The 19,298-nt window shown below is 43.3% G+C and overlaps 1 protein-coding gene across 1 annotated transcript in view; it reads left to right on the forward strand.

Moving 5' to 3' along the window:
* Nucleotides 1-317: 317 nt before the first annotated feature.
* LOC311607591 (myosin-IIIb-like) overlaps nucleotides 318-19,298 on the forward strand; it is a 156,051-nt gene continuing 137,070 nt past the window's right edge. The window contains exons 1-3 of the mRNA XM_084799477.1: nucleotides 318-441; nucleotides 17,402-17,585; nucleotides 18,607-18,741. Coding sequence (XP_084655603.1) covers nucleotides 17,436-17,585; nucleotides 18,607-18,741 — 285 coding nt within the window. The 5' untranslated portion in view covers nucleotides 318-441; nucleotides 17,402-17,435. The remainder of the gene's footprint in view (nucleotides 442-17,401; nucleotides 17,586-18,606; nucleotides 18,742-19,298) is intronic.

Raw genomic sequence — 19,298 nt, forward strand, 5'->3', positions numbered from 1 at the left:
GGGGAAGGGAAAAAGAGTGGGAAAGACAAGAATCCACAAGGTAGTGAAGAGAAGCTACAATCTATAAGGTATAAGTTCCCTCTGGCTTTTAAAACTTTCCTCTTCCTAAAAAGCTCATTCGGCTCGGAAGCATGCTTCTCTGATCTGTGGCCTGTATGTATCACACTCTACCATCTAGAAGAGGCTTCTGAATAGCAACAGTCAGAAATGGCATCGTCCTCCTGAGCACAGAATGTAGCTGGACAGGTTTCTATTTACATCCCACGCGATAGGCTTGACCAACCCTAGGAGGTCCTGGGCACAGGCTGCGGGTTGCTTTGCTTTGAACCTGGTGCAGGTAAGGCACCTCCATTAGAGACTAAATGAAGGTATTCTACAAAGGCCGAGATCGGGCTTCCTGGGATATTAAGGAAAAGGCCAGCCTGTGAGAATCTCAAATAGGTGAGTGTGTGTGTGTGTGTGTGTGTGTGTGTGTGTGTGTGTGTGTGTGTGTGTGTTGGGTGTGGGAGTTCTGAGGACCAAGCCCCCTGAGATCTAAGCATCTAAGCTTGGCAGCCCTCAGAGTCAGGGATGCGGACTTCCAGTCTTGCGGGTCTCCTCTCTCTCAGCAGGGTCTGCCCAGGGTCCTGCCGCTCTCCGGGCTGGTCCATCTCTTCTCGGTGGCTTTCTCCTCTGACCACACCACACGTTCCAGCAGGGAGACTCTCCAGAGATGTCTTATTTTCTCCCCACTTTCCTTAGTTTACCCTTTAAAAAGAGTAGATATGTACATTGTGAACAAAGGACCATTATAAAAAGACAGTTTTAAGCTGTTATATTATTTCTCTCTCTCTCTCTCTCTCTCTCTCTCTCTCTCTCTCTCTCTCTCTCTCTCTCTCTCTCTCTCTCTCTCTCTCTTTCTTGGTGTCTCTTATTCCTGGAGTCACTTCCTAAAGGTTGAGAAATTTTGTTCAAGCTGGGCATGTGGCTCAGTGGAAAAGTGTGTGCTTAGCAGGGACAAGGGCCTGGATTTGATGATTATCCTTTCTTTCTAACTTTTCTGCCCCACCACCCTGCAACCTAACACACACACACACACACACACACACACACACACACACACACACTCCAACTATGAAAAGTTTGATACATATATATTATAAATTATACAGATTTACAAAGACACAAACTCAGAAATATACACATAAATTGACTATAAATATAGTCCATTTAGACAACAGTTATCATCCCTTTGTACAATTTAAGAATGTAAAAAAGAATTTAGGGTGATTGCAGTTGGTTGGTGAAGGCAGGAAGATGGCACATTGGGGGTCAGCCTGAGTTATATAGCAAGGTCCTATCACAAACAAACAAGGGGCTGGATGGTATTTCATTTTATGTATTAATTATAATGGATAACTTTGGTTGTGTCTAATTTGTTCATTGGAAATAATGTTTTGGTAGACAGCTATCTGCTAGAAATTATATTGTTTTAGCTCTTGCATTTATTCCAAGATTAACTTAATTTAATGTATATATGTTGTGTAAGGATGCATTTTCACATATTACTGTAATTTTCCCATATTATTTGCTGAAAAATTTTCTTTCTAGAGTGTAGAAATACAATTGAGTTTTAAACACTGACTATGCATCCTTAATTTTGATACATTCATCAATTAATTTTAGTAGATTTCAGAGAAATTCCATTAGGATTTTAATGCTGATGATCACATTATCTGCAAGCGAAGGCCATTTTACTTTTCCCTCTTCAACCTGGAGGCTGTTAATTCCTTTTCTTGTCTTATTGCTTTGGGTCTACACAGCACTCAAGTGGCAGGCTGAGAAGAGACATGTGTGCATTATTCCTGATCCTAAAGGGAAACATTCACTTAAAAAATCATTAAGCATAATTTTAGGCATCTCTAAATGTCTGTATCAGGCTAAAGAGATTTCCCTTTATAAGAACTTTATTATTTAAATTATGTTTGTCCTGAATGTATTTGTATTTTTTAGATATTATTTATTAAATTAAAAGAGGAACAATTTTCTTCTAATTTTTCAAGTTATTTTCTTTTCACCATGAGTAGATGTTCAGTATTATTAGAAGATTGTTTTGAATTTTATGTTTTTAAAAAACTATTTTGACTTATTTTTGGTTGATTTGAAATGCAACTTATTATCCTATTCCCATATTTTGTTTGGATTTCTGAACTGTATTTTATTTCTTGTGTGTGTGTGTGTGTGTGTGTGTGTGTGTGTGTGTGTTATGATGGGGTTGGGTGTTCATGTATGGAGATCAGAGGACAATTTTGTGGAGTTGGTTCTCTTCTCTTACCTTTAGTTGGGTTTGGGAATGGAACTCAGGTCATCGGGTTTATAGACCAAGCAGCTGAATTTGTAGTTTTTAAGTTTTTTCCCCCAAGACAGGGTTTCTCTGTGTAATAGCCCTGGCTGTCCTGGCACTTTCTCTGTAGACCAAGCTGGCTTCAAACTTACAGAGCAATGCCTGCCTCTGCCTCCTGAGTGCTGGGACTAAAGGGGTGAACTGTTATGCCCATCTCACTAAGTGCCCTTTTTATATCTATTGATCTATTCCAATATGCTTTTATTTAACAGCTTATATGGAAATTTTATTCTGTTTGAATCAGTAACATGATTTTGTTTTTAGTATACTCACTTGGCTTATGGCTGGCTTTTTAAAAAAGACAATCCTGTATTTATTGATATAATATATATTTTTAACCTTAAAACTTGAGGGGTGTGGGAGGAGAATTAACCCAAGGCCTAAGTGCTCTATCTTGGAACTTTCTACATTATATTTTCCAGTTTTGATGTTTTGTCCCTTCCTCTCCCTATAACCCGTGTCACCTCATATCTCATGGATTGTCCTGTCTTTGTTGTGTGTACACCTCTAGGGTAGGTGTAAGTTCCTTAGGGTAAAGTCAAACTTTTATAACCTGTTTGCAGATCTCTTTAATAATTCTTTATAGTAGTTCCAGCCTCTGTCCTTTACTTATTGTCTGCTTACTGACATAAATTAGAAACATTGACAGATATGTATTTTCTCCTTATTATTAATTCTACCATTTTGCTTTGTAAGCTTGATTTCAAATAAGATAACCGAATCTCAATCTCATTACAAAATTTTTAGACATTTATTTTATGTATACGAGTATGTGTGTACATGCTGAGGTTCATGCATGGAGGTCAGAGGACAATTTTTGGGAATCAGTTCTCTCCTTCTACCATGCGGGTCCTAGGCATTGAACTTTGGCTGTTAGGTTTGCTGGCATGCACCTTTATGCACTGAGCTGGTCTGCCTGCTCACTTCTAGTTTTAGTTTAAAGTGTGTGTGTGTGTGTGTGTGTGTGTGTGTGTGTGTGTGTGTATGCACGTGCGTGTGTGTGTCCTAAATACCTGAAGAATTCCTTTTTTGCTTTGTTATTTAGCAATTTCCCCAGGAAGTGTCTGTGTTCCGAAACTTATTTGTATTCCCTCAGTACCAGAATGGTGCACAACAGATCTGACATGGATGTATTGTAGAAATGTGAGGAGAGAAGGAGGGGGAGGGGGTACCCCAAGGGGACAGAAGGAGAGAGAGGGAGAGAGAGGAGGTGGGTTGGTCCTTTTTATATCTGGTGCACACCTGAAGTGCATCAGGCCACAAGTGATGATGTCAGAATTTGCTAAGCAACCTAGAGGCAGGTTAGGGGGCCTGTCAGATGCTAACAGGCTCTTCCTTCAGAAATGTTGCTCAAGTACTGTGCTAGGTCCTCCTACTTGGTGAATGTCAATTTTAAAGGAGATTCTGGACAAATGGCTGACTGGGGTATCTATCTTTTAACATACTAAAGAGCATGTTGGCCTCCAGGCTCTCTCAACCTTGCAAGTACCTGTTGCAGAGTCCATGCTAGCTTTCTGACTCGTCTCCTTTCACCCTGCCCCCACCCCAAACTTCTCCAGTTTATGGCTTTCCTTTTCTCCCCAGCTTCTGATTCCTGTGTAACCCTGTCATTTCGGCCACGTGCTCTCTTGTTCTCTATGTTCCCACTCTCTTACCCTTCCTCTCTCTTGCTCTCCCCCCCCCCCCTCAGGGCTCAGTTCAGTCTACTGGTCATGTTTAGTCTACTATTCTCTGCTCTGGACTCTTCCAGACATCTCTGGCTGCTTGTTCTCTCATATCTACAAAAAGCAAAACAAAAAAAAAAAAACCCCTTCTCCTCAACTGTATCTTGGAACAGTCATGTCCTCACTATTTATACGTCTGATGCCCAAACCCCCACTTTATACAGTGGATAGAGTTTTGGTAAGATTCTGTCCTTAGAATGGGACCCACTCATCTCTTTAGCTTCCTTTTTAGGAGCTTGGGATTGGGTCATGCAGATGAAGGGGTTCTAATAAACTCCTGTCCCCTCTCCTTTATCTGGGCCCCTCAAATGCCTGGGAGCTACTCCCCTATACAAGATGGATACCACTGGATAAGCCATTCCTTCCCAGGTGACAGTGAGCCACTTAACAGACTCGTTCCGATAAGTGGTGGGTTCTTCCGGGTACTGACTTCCTGACTCATTTCTCCGTCACAGTCTCCAAAACAGTCTACTTTAAAGGACGATGCCCTCTTCTGTCTGGTGACTGCTAATGCCTCTCTGCTGCACTTCAGGTTTGCGTTGTTAGTGCTGTTCATCTGGTGCTAGGGAAGGGAGGGGCCTGGCTCTCATTTGCCAGGTTTGTCCAGGAGTCATGAAAGTATGCTAAATAAATGTTTGACCTGCCCTGCAGAGTTTGTCACCTTCCTCCTCTTCCTCGTTTCCCTCATAAGTTTCCTATAGAATGTTTTATAGCTGAGTATAGCTTGTAATTAATACCTACTCACTGGATGCATAAATGATATTTTAGCTAATTTTCACTAATTTGTGACCTATTGCTGAAAGATGGGGAGATTAAACATTATCTATGAGCAACTTAGTTTTTTTTTTTTGTTTTGTTTTGTTTTTTGAAAGGATTTATTTATTTATTTAGGTTTTTTTTTTGAGACAGGATTTCTCTGTTGTGCCTTCGATTTATTTATTTTTATTTTATGTGTTTGTGAAGGTTTTTTTTTTTCTTGCATGTATGTCTGTATACCGTGTGTATGTCTGGTGTCCAATGAGATCAGGAGAGGGCATCAGATCCCTTAGATTTGGAGTTAGAGCTGTTGAGCTACCACGAGGGTGCTGGGAACTGAGCAGCAGGTGCTCTTAACTGCTGAGCCAGCTCTCCAACCCCCCCCCCCCCCCACCGAGTCTTAGTTTCTGATTAAGCTGAGACACATCTGAACAAGTCTGTTGAGCACTCACTCACTGTGATCTCGGAGGCCTTGGGTCTCTGCTAGTGCTTTGATCCAGCACGGGAGGTTAGCTCCAGGCTTTTGAGAGAGCACAGGTGAGTGAGCAGGGCCTCCCTCTCTCAGGGGTGCCTCTCCCCTGTAAGTTAGTCTTCTTTCACACACATTTTAAGGGCACTGTGGGGCATTTGTTTCTTGGATTCCTTCTCTGCTAAAATTGAGGCTTACGTCGCATTCTGTCTCTTCCTCTGCACCCCTCCCTGGCTGCCGAGGGCCATCCACTCATGAGCTCCTGCGCAGTTGCGCCTGTCTGTGACTTATGTCTGGCTGTGGGTACACTGCCCTGCATGGCAATGGGACGTTCCTTTTTAGGGACAAGAGGAAAGTGGTGACATTGGTCTGTGGTGATGCGTCTTCATTCATCATGGTGTAGATCTTCACTCTTCTGCCTTCCTTTGGGAAGAAGGAACAGGAGCCCACAGGCGGAAGACGGCCAGTCACTCCAGTCTTCTTACTACTGACTTTCCATGGGCCATTCAACGGGTAACTAGTTGTTCCTAACCGCACTTCTGCATTTAGCTGGGACGGCAGCCCCCTTGGGAGATGGGCTGTACCCTGGGGATATTGGATGAGGAAGGACACTTTCTGATAACATGACTGTAGGTGCAACAACGCTCTTTCTTCTCACTCTCATCACATACTACAGAGTGAAGGTAAGAGAGCCAACTCTTTATCTGAGTGGCTTAAGTTTCTCCTTTGTAAGTAAAGAGCTCATCTACACTTTAAACTCAGAGTTGTCCCATGGTGGTGGTAATAAATGCTGCAGGAGATGGGGTTTTCAATTTACACGAATACCAGAATCTATACTCATATGCTAATTATGAACATTAAAACTCTCTTTTTTTTTATCACGAAGTGAAAAGCCCACAAAGGCCTTTGGGAGGCAGGATAGAAATAGGAAAAAAAAAATTAAGGAGATGCAGGAAGGAAAGAGCCTAGTCATCCTGAGACATGGCTTAAACTTCGACTGGTTAAAAGTCCAGATCTTTAACATAACTAATAAGACCAAGGTTCTCTATGGATTAATGTTTATTTTCCTAAGGATGTCTCAACAGGAAGGTTAGAAACAGCATGCATGCTTGCTTAGGGCCAGAAGGTCTGTGCTGTGACCTCAAGTTTTAAATGGATTATTAGCCCCCTTCTTCCTAAACATAAAAAACTGACCTCATAAAACCTCTATGCTTTCGTTTACAAAAACAAATTCATCAAGAAAAGAGAAACAAGCAAACAAGCTCATGTACATTTAACTTTAAAAAAATAATTATTTATTATAATACAGTGTTCTGCCTCTCTGTACGCCTGCACGTTAGAAGAAGGCACTGGATCTCATTATAGATGGTTGTGAGCCACCATGTGGTTTCTGGGAATTGAACTCAGGACCTTTGGAAGAGCAGGCAGTGCCCTTAACTTCTGAGCCATCTATCTCTCCAGCCCTAAAAACTTTTCTTAATCTTCAAACTTTGTTGTAAATTAAGCCCTTCAAACACCGTCAGGTAGCGAGGGAGCCGCGGAGTCACACACTTTTGTCTTGGATTCACAGTGTCCATCTTTGAAGCACCTCTCTTTGGTTTTAGAGGCTTGCACTTCAACTTGAAGCAGGTATTATCTTGTATCTCTTCTTAATAAACTCATTGGCTTTGTTTCTCTCTGCTGCATCCTGAAATTCTTTCTGTGGTGTGATGGAAAATGCAGTTTCACTTGAGCCAGGTCCTAGAGAGGAAATCCTCAGGCTGTGTCTATAGGGCTGGGCTCTGACTTCCCCACTGCTGTTGACAACTGGGTAACCCTCATGTACCCAGCTTTGACAATGACCCCTTATGGCCAATATTGCTTCCCAAATGCCATGCTTTATTTTCCCTTTTATACTCTCCCTGGTGTTCTGTTATTTTTTCCACAGATATTTGCTAACAGATAAGGAGCACCTTTATGAACATCTGCACAACGGCAGATGTGGGCTGATTCAGGTGTGACCATTCCTGTATCATCAGATTTTATAAGATTTTTACCTTTTTGGGTAAACTCACACTTGATTTTTTCCACTTGAAATGTATTTCAAAGTTAGACATGTTGGTACATACCTGTAATACTGGCCTGTGGCAGGCAGAGGCTGACAGGTCTCAAGTTTGAGGCCAGTTTGGATTAGAATAAGTAAACTTTGGCACAAAAATGTTTGGGAGGGAGATATGGATAGATGTGGGGGAAAGGGTGCTCAGAATATGTTATAGACATATGTGAAATTGTCAAATAACAAAATTAACAAAAGTTACTCTAAGCTTACTTATTTTTTATTTATTTATTATTTATACAGTATTCCACCTGCATGTGTGCCAACAGGCCAGAAGAGGGCATAAGATCTCATTATAATCGTTATGAGCCACCATGTGGTTGCTGGGAATTGAACTCAGGACCTTCAGAAGAAGAACAGTCAGTGCTTTTCACCTCTGAGCCATCTTTCTAGCCCAAGTTTTCTTAGTTTATTATTTTTTTAACCCCTGAGGTACTCTTTTCACATTTTCCCCCCAGTGCATTTGTTGAAAGTGTCAGGAGAGGGGTTTCTCACTGTGCGGGACTTGCTAATTGTAGGAAGTGGGGTGGACTCTGTCAGGAAGCAGCACACTTGGCTTGCTTATGATGATGCTCTCTACGGTGGGATGTCTGCCAGAGCGGCCCGTGTTTCATGGCTTATTCTTTAAAAGCACATCCTCTCCTGCCCGTTGAAACCAACACTCCTAGGAAGTCTTTAGACATTCAGCCTTGATGAGATAAAGTGTGGCTCCATTTACAGCCACATGGCAGGTGTGAGACCATTCACCAGCCAGCGTGAACTTGCTCACATAACCCCACCGTCACAAGGCCCACTGGACACAGCATCTCCTGCAAGGGTAAGGTGCTTCCTCTTGTTTGAGTTAGTAGAGTTTCCCCTCCCTTTGGTTGGTGAGGCTCTTAGCCTCGAGAAAATTGGCATATTTCCCCCAGTGATATGTTCAGATGTGGGCTGGTCACTGCTCCTGTGAGCTGAGCTCTTGTGCGCTGAACTGTTCTCTCAAGATCAGTCTCCTTGCTGCACGTCTCAGACAGTAGTCACGTCAATGACGTCAGCGTGTTCTTGCCAACAGAGTGTTATTGAGTGGCAGCTGACCTCACCAATGGGTCTTTTTCTAAAATAGGTCATATAATAGGACACAAATCAAATGTTAACTAATATAGGAAAATTGAAATAATTTATATTCTAGCTGATCGCATAATACTAAAAATCAACAACCAGCCGGGCGTGGTGGCGCACGCCTTTAATCCCAGCACTCGGGAGGCAGAGGCAGGCGGATCGCTGTGAGTTCGAGGCCAGCCTGGTCTAAAAAGCAAGTCCAGGACAGCCAAGGCTACACAGAGAGACCCTGTCTCAAAAAACCAAAAAAAAAAAAAAAAAAAAAAAAAATCAACAACCAGAGACAGCAGAGTATACACAAACTCATAGAGACTAACTAGTACACCGCTGAAGGTACACAGACAAAGCAGTAAACAGGAAGAAAGAATAAAGATCAAGGCAGAAATCAGTGAACTAGAAATGGACAATACAGTACAAAGAATCAATGACAGAAAGGAAGACTTGGTTCTTTGAAAAGGTGAACAAGATTGATAAACCCTTAGCCAAACTAAAGACAAGAAAGAGAAGACTCAACTTTATACAACCAGAGATGAAAGGGGAGTCATTGGAGCTGGGCAGATGGCTCTGTGGGTGATGGCACTTACAGCACATATATGAAGTCCTGGGTTTGAACCCCCAGAATCCATGTGAAAAGCCAGACATGGCTGCATGTACCTACCTGTAACCCCAGCACTGGGGGGACAGAGCCAGACAGATGCTGAGATTTCCCTGGCCAGCTAACTTACTTGAACCAGCAAGCTTCTGGCTCACTGAGAGACATTATGTTAGGTAATAACATGGAAAGTGATGGAGTGAGACACCAATCGTGTTCCTGTGGCCTCCACGTGCACATGAACACTTTCATGTGCCTCCGTCACACACAAAACGGGACATTATAACATGTGATGATGAAATTCAGAAAAACCATCAGGATACACTTTAAAACCTTATACTCACTATAGTAGAAATTGTTTGAAAAAAAGAATAAATTTCTAGGTGCATACAATCTACCAAAATTAAAATAAACAATTTAAACATATTCCTAATAATCAATGAGACTGAAATAGGAATAAAACAAAACAAAACAATAGTAAAAAAAATAAAAATAAAAACAAAACAAAACAAAACAAAACTACCAACGAAACTAGGCCAGAAAAGACAGATTCACTGCTGAATGCCACTAGGACTTTGAAGGAGAACTGATCCCAAACTATTTCATACACATAAAAGAAGAAGAAATATTGATAAATTCTCTTCTATGAATCCACTATTACCCTGATACCAAACCAGACAAAGATACAACAAATGAGAAAAACTACATGCCCATCTCCCTTATGAGCATAGATTGAAAAATTCTCAGTAAAATATGAGAACTCCTTGGACATGAGTTACTGGAGTTGTGAGCTGCCATGTGAGTGCTTGGAATTGAACCTGGGTCCTCTGGAATAGCAGCCAGTGTTCTTAACCACTGAGCCATCTCCCCAGCCTCCCCGACACCTTTTTTTTTGACAAATTCATGTTAATAATAAAGGCTCTGAAGATACAAGGAAAAAAAAACACAAAATATAAAGGATACAAATGGCAAACCTATAGTCAATATTATACTAAATGAGAAAAACTTCAAGTATTTTTACTAAAGTCAAGAAGGAGACAAGGATGTTTTTTAATGTAATGTTTGGTGTCTTATATAGAACAATAACAAAAGAAAAAGAAATAAAAAGAAAATAAGTAAAAACTATTCCTGCTTTCAGATGATATGATTCTCTAGGAAAGATCCTAAAGACACTACTAGACACTATGGCTCTTATAAACGTGTCCAGCAAAGTGGTTATTAAAATAAAAATCAGTCACTTTGCTATATACCAGACAAACATGCAGAGAGTTAAATCAAGGCAGCAATCACAGTTACAATGGCCTCAAAAGCAAAACAAAACCAAAAACTACTCTGGAATAAACCTAACCACGGAAGTAAAGGACATCTACAACGAAAACCTTAAAACACTGAAGAAAACCATTGAAGAGGACACTAGAAGACGGGTGACCATCCCCCAAGCTCATAACTTGGAAGAGTTAATGAGAAAACAGCTGTACTACCAAAAACAATTTACAGATTCAATTTAATCTCAATCAAAATTCCAATGTTATCCTTCACCAAAATCAGAAAAAAAATCTTAAAATTCATATAGAAACACAAAAGTCCTTGAATGGCCAAAGAAATTCCAAGCAAGAACAGTGGTGGAATTATCACCTGATTTCAAACTGTATCACAGAGCCATGGTAAGAAACCCAGCGTGGCGCTGTCACAAAAGCAGACATTTAGATCAGTGAAACAGAATAAAAGGCATAAATAGGAATCCACGTAGCTACAGCCACCTGATATTTGACACAGATACTAAAAATACACATTTGAGAAAAGACAGCCTCTTCAACACCTGGTGCTGGCAAAGCCAGAGATCCACACATAGAAGAAGGAAACTAGGTCCCTGCCCCCCCTTCTACGCGAAAATCAGTTTCAAACGGACCAATGACCTTGCAAGACCTGGACCTCTGAAATATGGGAGGAAAAAGTAGGGGGTGCACTTCAAGATATAGGAAGAGAGAAAACGCTTTCTACATGGGAATGCGGTTGCTCAGGAGATACGGCCAGCAGTCAACATACAGCACCTCATGAAATAGAAAAGCCTCTGCCCAGGGGAGAAAAAAATGAGCTGTCTAAAGAGAGCCTTCAGAATGGAAGAAAACGCTTTGCTGGCTATACATTTGGGGGAGGACTACTATCTAGACTATACAAAGAACAAACAAACAAACAAACAAACAAACAAAAACTAAACAGTTTTCAAAAGAAGAAAGACAAACCATCAGTGAACATAAAAAAACATTCAACTTCATTAGTCATCAAAGCAAAACTACACTGCAACCCCATTCAGAAAGACGGTCACGAAGAAAACAACGTGGCCGGAGAGATTGCTCAGTGCATAAGAGCACTTAGCAAGTCCAGCTCCTAGCACCGGTGTCAGGTGACTCACATTTTAAAAGGAAAACAAAGCTGGGCGTGGTGGTGCACGCCTTTAATCCCAGCACTCAGGAGGCAGAGGCGGGTGGATCACTGTGAGTTCGAGGCCAGCCTGGTCTACAAAGTGAGTCCAGGATTGCCAAGGCTACACAGAGAAACTCTGTCTCAAAAAACCAAAAATAAATAAATAAATAAATAAAAATAAAAGGAAAACAAAGGCTGGCAAGAATGTGGACAAAAGGGAATCCTTACACATTGCTTGGAGGAGTGTAAATTAATCCAGTTACTATGGAAATATGCGTAAAGTTTTCTCAAAAAAAAAAAAAAAAACCCACAGAAAAACAAAAACAAAAAAACCCTAAAAAACTAAAAACCTAGATCTACCCTGTAACCCAGCTATACCAATCCTGGCTACTTACCTAAAGGACTTTAGGTCAACACATCCAGAAACACTCACTCATCACTGTTTATTGCAGCATCCTTCAGTGGCTAAGTTATGGAACCCATCTTTGTGTCCCCAGACAAAGGAATGGATAGTGTGCTGTGTGTACACAATGAAAAAATTCACTCATAAAGAATAAAGTAATGAGCCAGGCACAGTGACGCAGGCCTATAATCCCAGCAGTGGGGGAGGCAGAGGCAGGCGGATCTCTGTGAGTTCAAGGCCAGCCTGGTCTACAAAGAGAGTCCAGGACAGCCAAGGCTACACAGAGAAGCTTTGCCTCAAAACAACAACAACAACAACAACAACAACAAAAACAAAATAATGTGTTTTGCATTAAAAAAAATGGATGCACCTGGAGATAATCATACAAAGTGAAGCATCTCAGAAAGACAAATGCTGTGATTTTTCATTTGTGGTTACTGGGTGGTCTCGTTAGAGTTGTGGTTGATGTGAGAGAAACTGAGCAGCAGCAGTGTGAAGGAGGAAAGGGCTTGTCTCATCTTACAGTTCGAGAATGCATCATTGAGGGTGGCTAAGGCAGGAGCTCAAGGCAGGCCTTTAAAGTGAAACCATGGAAGAATGCTCACTGGCTTGTTCCCAGGTTCATATCAGCTCCCTTTCTTATACAGTCCAGGCCAACCTGCCTAGAGACTGTACCGCCCACAGTGGGCTGGGCCTCCTACATCAATTAATGTGCCCACAGGATAATTTGGAGTTTGGGGGTTTTTTGTTTTTGTTTGTTTGTTTGTTTTTTGAGTGTTTCTCTGTGTAGCCTTGACAGTCCGGGACTCACTTTGTAGACCAGGCTAGTTTAGGTAGAACTCACAGTGATCTGTCTGCCTCCGCCTCCCCGAGTGCTGGGATTACAGTCATGTGCCACTACACCCAACCCAAATGCTAATCCAATGGACACAATTCTTAATGGATCCAGTGCATCAAATTGACAAGCAAGATTAGCCAGCACACTGGATTTTATATAGATCAATGAAATGATGTGTGTACAATATGACATGAAAGTGGTGGTAGAACTGTCTGGGGAACAAAGGGGACTATGGGGAATTAAAAAGAGAGGATATCCTCAAAGTGCAATATGTATTTGTATGAAAATATCCTTATATAACACAGTACTATGTACAATGAAAATCTTAGGAAATAATAAGCCATAATTGTGTGTGTGTGTGTGTGTGTGTGTGTGTGTGTGTGTGTGTGTGTGTGTGTTGTGGGGGGGTTGTCTCAAATACCAGACATATCAGGAGTTCATTTTATAAAGAGAGAAAAGAAAGCTGGGGGGCGAGGGTTGTCTGGAATTACTAAGGTAGAGCATTAGTGAAGGCTCTTCCTAAATGACTATCTGTCTGTCTAGACGGGAGCTTAGGTACTGAGAAGTCTGTGTGTTTCCCAGACACTAGGCTGATGATTTGTGGACAGATAGGAGAATGTCCTCTCTGAGCAACTGTCTGCATCACCCTCACTTTCTGAGCAGGAATGCCTTTCTGAAGGGAGATCCTTTGCCTTGCTACTGACTTAGCTATTCCTGGTACATTTATTTAGCATACTTTCATGTGTGGTTATATGAGGGACTGTAGGAGAGCCAGATGCCTCTTCCGGGTGTCCTGAGCTTCAAGGCATTGTCCCCGACACCACAAACCACTCCTGCCATTTTCTATGTTATCCCCGAAGGTAGATTTACTTTTTGCATTAACCCTGCTGTGCTCCAGCACAGGCAAGCAGAGTGCACACAACACCCAAGACGAGTCCCAGAAGCAGCTTCTGGGCTGTCAGAAGGGCTGTTTCCGTGCATCCCTGGAGCAGATCACTACAGCCCGTTTCAGGGCTAGAGGGACAGCTTGGTTGGTGTTTCCTCAATTGCCAGAGCGTTTACAGAGTCGTATTGATTTTAACGAGTGAAGACGGGCCGTGTCCTAGCACCCGTTTACTTAACCTTGTCTGAGAGTGCCCAGAAGTTTCTGATGGACAAGCCAAGGGAAGCTGGGTGGTCAGCCCCCTGATTCTGTCATCAGTACCCACTGGAAATGGGTCACTCTTGGAAGAGTTGCTCTTGTTTTGGGGGACCCACTTTGCTGTTTTTAGGAGTGCGGGCACTGAGTCTCCTGCGATTGGAGTTATTTTCCTCATAGAACTTTTCAATACTTGGACGGCAGGTCAGAAAGAACAAGTCGCTGTTAGCTGTCTGGTCCCATTCTGTTTGTGGAACAAAGGTCACAGGACTGGACCAAGGTAAACTTGGATCGACATTTCTGCATTGCCCTTGAACGGCTGGGTCACCAGTCTGTAAAATGGGATGCATTCCTTCACAGGGGCTGCTGCAGCTAAGGACCACAGACTGAGTGGCTCAAACAAATGGCGCTTACTTTAACCATGTGCTGGTGTTCCGGAAGCTGGGTCTGAGGTGTGAACAGAGTCCGTTTCTTTCCTGGGTATGCACGGACGCCTTGCTGTGTCTTCAAGTGTCTGAGCCTAATGTGATATTCTTATACAGACACAAGTCAGAGTGCGTTTGCCACATCCTTATATGATCTCATTTTCCCTTATTACCTGTGTAAAGGCTCTGCCTCCCAGTATTAATTAGAGAGGCTGCCACACAGTTCAGCAGTGAGGTGATGAGCTCAGGAGGTGGTTTTCTGCTAGTGCTCTGATTATTAATGTCCATGCCCTTGGAAGGCTCTAGAAACTGGAGTGATCAAAATAATGCTTGCTCTGAGATCCTTACCAAACTGCAGAAGTTCTGGTAATGAGACAGAGGAAGGTCGCCGGGTGTTGTTGGTAGCACTCAGGGAGGCAGAGCTTGCGGAACCTTTAGCCAGATGGGCCTAGGTGGATGGAGTGGCTCACGAGCAGGGCCACAGCCCACCCTGTTCCTAGCCCAAGTCATCTGGTTCCTATCTGCTACTGGCAAGGTGAACAGGTGTCGTATACGCTCACCAACCACAAAGCTGGTCCTGTTCCCACCGTCATGCTACAATGGACTGTGTCACCCGAACCACAAGCCTCTCTTCTGTTTCTCAGATATTTGTCACAGTGACAAGAACAGCAACGCAAGGGTCTCAAAGCAAAGAACAGAGAGCCATATCACTGCAGAGTTACTCCTTTGATAACTATTTCTCCTTCAGCCTTCGATGACAGTATGGTTAGTCTGTGCCAACCGTTAATTCCTCCCCATCCCCGGGTGATTGCTAGCTTGATGAGAGGTCACTGTTATCCTGGAGACCAAGGGTAGCAGTACCTGGCTGGACTTGAACAATTCTCTTTTGCTTCTACTATAATCGGTTCACTTTGATGTGCAGTGATTGATACTGTTTTCTGCATTTGGGGAAATGCTACCACCAAGTGTCTTTTAAAGATATTCAAGTGGGGAAAGTGAGTCATTTGGAAGTATTTATAACTAACAGCACAGACGGTATGGAGGTGCCGCAAATGCTGTGAATATATAGTGAGGAAGCCTGACTTTGTAAAATGCTGGGTAAGGGGGGAGATGGTAAATCCTTAGGACATTGAAAGCAGAGCTCAGAGGCTGTGCTTGCTCATCTATCTGAACAGCTGCCTTGGTCGGCCCTCACAGCACTGGCTGCAGGTGCGTGGGAGAAGCGGACTTTGATTTGGTTTTGTGAGGGGTTTTAAAAGATGGGTTTTGCATTTGTTATTCTTCTCATTGCTATGACAAAATACCTGAGGATGGAAGGGTTGGTTTTGTGTCGGCATGTAAGCTGGAATCAGTCCTCTGTGAGGCAGCTAGCATGTTGCACCTGCAATCAGGAAGCTGAGATGAGCTGCCGCTCAGCCCTCCCCCCACCCCCCACCTCTCTCTCCCTTCAGTTCAGGACTGTAGAAACCAGACCTGACTGGGCTGCCTGCCTGTCTTGCTGTTTCATGTCCTGTTTCTAGCAGCTTCCATGTCTGTGTTTATCTTGGTTAGCTAGTCATGTTTACTGCTCTGAGAACGCACCCCTCCCTTCCTCGAGACTTTTCCTCCTGTGTGCGATTACCTCTTGAGGGATTTCACCTGGGAGGAGGAGTCCTGTTTTGCTGCCTATAACAGGGTTTTTGGAACTCTGAGGGGAGGAGAATAACAAACCACTGCCGTGGCTGCTGCTGTGGCTGCTGCTCTCTTAGCACGAAGAACCCGCTGTGTTAGTGTGTGTGTGTGTGTGTGTGTGTGTGTGTGTGTGTATGAGTTACATCCGCAGCCCCTCACCCTCGACTCAGTACTGCAGTGGCACAGGCACCACACAGGACCTCTGCCCACTGGACGGTACCACTAACAGTTAGGATGAGTCTTTCTGCCCAGTTAAATTTTTTTTGGAAACACCCTTGTAGACACACCTAGAGACATGTTTCCATGGTGATTCTAAACTTTATCAGATTGACAATGAAGATCATAGATATATCATACACACACACACACACACACACACACACACACACACACACACGGAAGGGAGAGGGGCTGGCCTGAGACTCACTGTGGAGCGGTCCTTCTCCCTCAGCCTCCTGAGTGCTAGAATATAGGAATGTGTTACTGTGCTCAGCTTTAATATTTTTGAAATGTTCCCAATTAGGCAGGGCAAAAGAGAAAAAAAATACATTCTTGTCCACGTCCCAGGCTTTGCTTTGGGAGAATTATCTAGAAATTAGTTATAACTACAAATTGGAACACTCACTACAAGGCTGGAGTTTAGGGGTGGGTGTTTGGTGTCGTGGCTCTTGCTGGTGTCACCTGGGTCCTTTTTGTGGGGTCTAGAAGCAAAGCTCAGTTAACACAATCCTCCCAGCTTGAGGCTGCCTGATCCAGAGTCATGGATTTTTGCCTTAACCAAATTGAACTCAGAAAATCTCTGTCCTGGAGCCATGGTGCTGAGCCTGCAGCTCAAGTCAACCCCTTGCTGTGGCTCGCCCTGAGCTGACCTATGTGTCCCTGGATCATGGCCTTTGCTCCTTTTAAAAGAGCTCTAAGGCTGCTCAGTGGGTCCTGTGCACAGACCAGCACCTTGCACTCAGGGTTTGGGGGTTCACTCATCCCCAGCGACAATCCAGGAACCCTTGTCAAGTTAGTGTAGATAAGCATTTAAACTTGGGCTCTTTCAGCTACTTTCCTGCCAGAAGCCACCCCTCGCCACTGAGCAACACAGCTGCTCAGACATGGGCACTGCCTCCCTTCTAACACCTTCCCTTCCTGGCAGTGGCTACCATACTCTTTTATATATATGGCACTTTTAGATGTGCCAGAGTCCTTCCCACTTCTCCACTCTGTCTTCTATTGCCATTTCTTATGGATGCTTTGAGTTCTATTCCTATACTGACAATACAGGAGGAAACAGAAAAGTAACAAGGCAATTAATGAAGAAATGAAGCACTTCTGTTTCAAAAGCTCATTACCTTTACCCCCATCAATCCACTGCTCATGATGCAATTTCTCAACAGGAAACACCTGTATGGATTATTTCACTCTAACCCCATGATGCTTGGACTGGAATCACTCCCAGACCCCATGGACACCTGGGAAATTATAGAGACCATTGGCAAAGGCACTTATGGCAAGGTCTACAAGGTCGCCAACAAGAGAGACAGGAGTCTGGCTGCAGTGAAGGTTCTGGACCCCGTCAGTGTGAGTAATGGAGGGAACTGTAATGTCCACCTCGTGTTTCGGTTATATTAAACTTATGACTTCTTTTCCTGATTGTATTGATAATTTTCATTAACCTTGGAAGGAAATCTCAAAATGAACCCTGGTCTGCCAGCACCTCTAAAGGAAAGGACTTGACTTGGAGTTAAAACCTTCCTGGATTTACCAGGCATGGTGGAGCACATCCTTAATCCCAGCACACAGAGAGTTGGGGGATGGAGTGGGGGCAGAGGCAGGAAGATCTGTGAGTTCAAGGCCAGCCTAGTCTACAAAGCACATTCCAGGACCAGCTAGGGCTGCATAGAGAAACGTTGTCTTGAAAACCAAAACCAACCAACCAAAGTAAAACCTCAAACTTCCCTGGACTTTGGTTTCTTGCCTGTTTTATTGTTGTTTTGGCTTTAGAATCTTGGGCTTTTAAAAATCATTATTTTGGGAAGAATGCTATATTTCACTCCCTGTTCTCTCTGTAAGTTACAAAATGAACCAGCCTCATGATAGTCAATCATCTGAGGTGACATTTTATTTCAAAGCACCGAGGTTACCATCCTCTGAGCCGCTCTGCACGGTGGGGTCCCTTCGAGCTTTGGAAATTCAGACATTTTCCAATAAAGAGGCACTTATAGTAATACATTTAAGGAAAGAAATATTGTAAAGAAATGTTAATGCCAATCAAAAGGTTGGCATTGGGATAAAAACCGCTGCTCTTAGGGGTTTTGAGTACATGACAATGAATACTTTAATATATAGTTGAGTCCAGTGTGGTGGTATACACTTTTAAAGTACAGTCCTTGGGAGGCGCAGGCCTTGGGGACTTTGGAGTTTGAGGTCAGTGTGAGGTACACGGTAAGTTTGAGGTCAGCATGGACTACATAGTCTTAAAAACAACCCATAGGAAGCATGCTTTATTAATTGATGTCTTGAGCACAATGTCCTACCTGTACCTTTCCTTACATGCCAGTCTTAATCAAGCATGTATGTTTTTTTTTAAAACCCTGTTTAGGATATGGATGAGGAGATCGAGGCTGAGTACAACATTCTGCAGTTTCTGCCCAGTCATCCCAATGTCGTGAAGTTTTATGGAATGTTTTACAAAGCGGATCGCTGTGTGGGAGGGCAGCTGTGGCTGGTCCTGGAGGTAAGGGGCTCCCTTTGGGGAGCCAGCATGTTTGCGGGTGCAGCTGGAGGAGTAGGTTCCTCCTTAGCGCTAGATAACTGAACAGATGCGAAACCATGCGGTACCTACAGTAAGGTGTCTGAAGGAGGTTACTTGTTCCTCTGCTTTGAAAAAAAAAACCCTCAATACTCCTTTCTTCTACAACAGAGGGATGCTAGGAATAAAGTTGGGAAAATGGTCTTGTGTTCTATAAACTGGAAACGTGAAGCAGAACTCACATTCCAACTTAGCCTCGTCCCCTTTTAAACTCTGCCTGCACCACTTATATTTGCCTGTTCACGCTCATGGGCCCCTGAACACCGAGTCTGAGAGCTGCGTGTGGAAGGCTTAGTAGAGAATCCTGGCCAGAGATTAGCTGAAAGGCAAGTGAGGAGGGCGCTGGGGCGACAGGCACTCATACTGTAACTGCAGCCTCAGCCAATTCTCCAAGGGAATGGGCATCCAGGAGCCTGTTCAGAGCTGTCCTCAACTGTACCTCTGCCCTCCAGGGACAGTGACTCCAGGAAGGCAGCCTCCCA

Source organism: Acomys minous (assembly GCF_964271855.1).
Source record: "Acomys minous genome assembly, chromosome: 10".
NCBI lineage: Eukaryota > Metazoa > Chordata > Mammalia > Rodentia > Muridae > Acomys > Acomys minous.